At 52.5% G+C, this 3,017-nt stretch overlaps 1 protein-coding gene across 1 annotated transcript in view; it reads right to left on the bottom strand.

Moving 5' to 3' along the window:
* Window positions 1–400: 400 nt before the first annotated feature.
* Window positions 401–3,017, bottom strand: part of LOC107120153 (urotensin-2 receptor-like) — a 25,613-nt gene continuing 22,996 nt past the window's right edge. Inside the window, exons 2-3 of the mRNA XM_015422799.1 lie at window positions 1,985–2,247; window positions 401–1,693 (exon numbers count right to left, since the gene is read on the bottom strand). Of these exons, the coding sequence (XP_015278285.1) occupies window positions 401–1,693; window positions 1,985–2,247 (1,556 nt within the window). The remainder of the gene's footprint in view (window positions 1,694–1,984; window positions 2,248–3,017) is intronic.

Here is a 3,017-nt window from a genome sequence, read left to right as displayed (position 1 = left end):
TATTGAAAAAAGAATGACATTAGAAGAGGCGTAAATGTATAAGAATAATAGTTGAAAGATATGTTACCTGTAGAAATTGCTCTTCCAATCAGCAATTGTGGGCAACATGATAAATTACATACCTTAAATTATAGTCCTTAAATGCGTTTGCACATGTTTGCCTGCGAGACGGCTGGAAAGTAAAGGGAATTTCATTATGCGTATGGCTCCCAGCCAAGCAAACTAGTCCGAGAAACCCTGCAGAGGGCAGAGAAAGTTGAGTCAGTGCGATATCAAACCTTGAAGACCAGTCAACCGATGGTAAGCTCCAGACATGGGATTCCAACCTTTGCGAGCCCCGACAGTGGATGGCATTTGATATTCTTTACATCCCTCGCCCTGCCTTCTCCTTCTCACCAGCTCACAAAGACACAACATCTTCACAGTTGGCGCCTTTGACCTGCGCAACGGCCACCGTCTCCATGTATTGGTGGCTTCCGGATAACACCAACCTCTTTGAGGAGCTCCTCCTCGGCTTCATCTTGGAGAGGCTGGTGCTGTTCTTGTGCCGGCTCCTTATGTACTCCTTGTAATTCTTGGACAGCAGCGTGTAGAGGAAAGGGTTGATGCAGCTGTTGCTGTAAGCCAGGCAGGTCACCAGGAAGTTGACCACCGTGTTGGCTGCAATGTCGCTGGTCTGGTGGTGGTAGACGCCGAGCAGCTGCCAGAGCCAGAACGGGATGAAGCAAGTCCAGTAGGCGAGGATAATGCTAAATATCATGTACAAGACCTTCTGCCGGGGGCACCTCTTCACTTCCTTGGGGCTGAAGAGGCCCACCTGAGATCTCCAGTAAGTCCTGGCGAGCTGGACGTACAAGTAGCAAATGACGACTCCCGGGGCCAAGATGCAGGTGTTGAAAAGGACGGTGAGGTAGACTTTGTAGGCCTCCATCTGCCACGTGGGGTAGCACATGCGTTTGATCACCCCGTCTTGGATGCTGGTCCGCAAGTCGATGAGGATCATGGTGGGCAAGGCCAGGAGGAAGGACACCAGCCACACGGAGCAGGTGATCATCCTGCGGTACTCCCTCGGCCTCCTGATGGTGTCCAGGGGCTTGACCACCGCGAGGTACCTCTCCGTACTCATGACCAGGAGGATGAAGATGCTGGCGTGCATGGTGAGGAGGTCCAGGCTGAACAGGACCCTGCACCCCACGTCCCCAAAGTACCAGTCCTTCAAGACGTAGGTGCTGACGACGAACGGGATGGTGGAGAGGTACAGGAGGTCCGCCAGGGCCAGGTTGATGATATACACCGACATCGAGCCGGTCAGTCTCATGGAGAGGTTGACGACCACCAGCGTGTAGATGTTTCCGGCCATCCCAACGAGGCACATGGCGGCCAGGATGCACCCCAGCAAGGAAGTAACCACCGTGCCCCCGGTAGTGCCGAGGTCCTCGGAAGTGTCATTGGGGTGACCGCCGGTGGTGTTTGGATAACAGGGCAGAGTGGTATATCTCCCCGGTTCCATTATATCTGCTCCCAGCACTGGGTCGACATGCTGAAACTCCCAAGGTCCAAAGGAATCCTCGTGACGAGAACGTTCTTGTCCAAAAAGCAAAAATAAACCGGCTCCGAAGGGCTGGTTGCTTACAAATACCTTCCGCCTGCTCGAATGCTTGACGTCCACCGATGACTCTACTCCCCTTCCAACCTAAACCGCGAATAATTTTTTTTACTAAATGGAAAACAACAGTCACTGATTGGAAGGGAGGGCCGAAGTTAAGAGGTTGTTGCTAGCGAGCCAGAATGAAAGTCTGGCCGTTGGTTTCACAGCTCTTATACAGGGGAGATTCTGCTCGTTCCGGCGGGGAATGCCCATCTCGTGGTGGCACGCTGCTACGCTGTCAACCTTCGGAGGCAAAAAAACCAAGGGAGAACACTCTATCTTTATCAGCTCAAATTGCACACCGATTCATTGCTTTGGTGGGCTTCCCAGACCTACCTCCTTGTCTGCTTGAAGTTCCTCTCCGTGCTCAACAGTGTGGTCCAGAACGAGATGCTGATTTTGTGAGGGAGAGGACTGCATGTCCACAGTTGCCCGGCGATCGGAGCCGTCTGCTTGACTCGCACATGCCAGAACGCAGACAACAACCACGGTGGCTTTAACTCCTGGGCTGCTGCGGACTTCATCGTCGTGTCTGGCTGTCAGTGCAGCGGCCGGAACAATGAGACGGAGCGGCATGTCGCCACGGCGCCTCTTCTCTTCTGGAAAATCATTTCACGGGAAGGAGGAGCGATCTGAGTTTCTGGCAGTCCTATTAAGGTAGGATTTCACGGTGCATCGTTCCATGTAGCCCGGCACTGCTAGCCTGCTTCGTTCCCCTGCAAAACCAAAGGGAAATGGGCTGGAGTCCTCTTCTTTCGAGTGGCTTACGCGTTCCTTCCCAGCCCACCTGTCTTCGACCACAGGCCCTCTTCCAGAACGATGCTTTCGCTGTTCCGAGAGCTTTACGATACTTTTTGTTCTCAATCTGCTCCCCTAAATCCCCCTATTCTGTTAAGAGGCTTTGCTTTACCTACTTTTTCAGTTTAACCATCCCTTTAAGTTCTCAACCTTTGGGATCATGTCCAGTGTTCCCTCTAAGCTGAGTTGGTGTGAGCTACCTCATCGTTTTTTAGCCTCTGGCTCACAGATTTTTGTCTTAGCTCAGGAAGGATGGCTCCAGTGCAGGCTAATTGGTGTAGCCAGTTTGGTGTAGTGGTTAAGTGCGCGGACTCTAATCTGGGAGAACCGGGTTCGATTCCCCACTCCTCCACTTGCACCTGCTGATGTGACCTTGGGTCAGTCACAAGCTCGGCACAGCTGTCCTTGAAAAAGAGCAGTTTGTGTCAGAGTTCTCTCAGCCCCACCCACCTCACAGGGTGTCTGTTGTGGGGAGGGGAAGGGAAAGGAGTTTGTAAGCCGCTCTGAGACACCTCTGGGTAGTGAAGGGCGGGGTATAAATCCAATCTCTTCTTCTCTTCTTCTTCTTCTT

This window comes from Gekko japonicus, unplaced genomic scaffold (assembly GCF_001447785.1).
Source record: "Gekko japonicus isolate JY-2015 unplaced genomic scaffold, Gekko_japonicus_V1.1 scaffold3885, whole genome shotgun sequence".
Classification (NCBI taxonomy): Eukaryota; Metazoa; Chordata; class Lepidosauria; order Squamata; family Gekkonidae; genus Gekko; species Gekko japonicus.
This window is presented reverse-complemented; position numbering and strand designations above follow the sequence as displayed.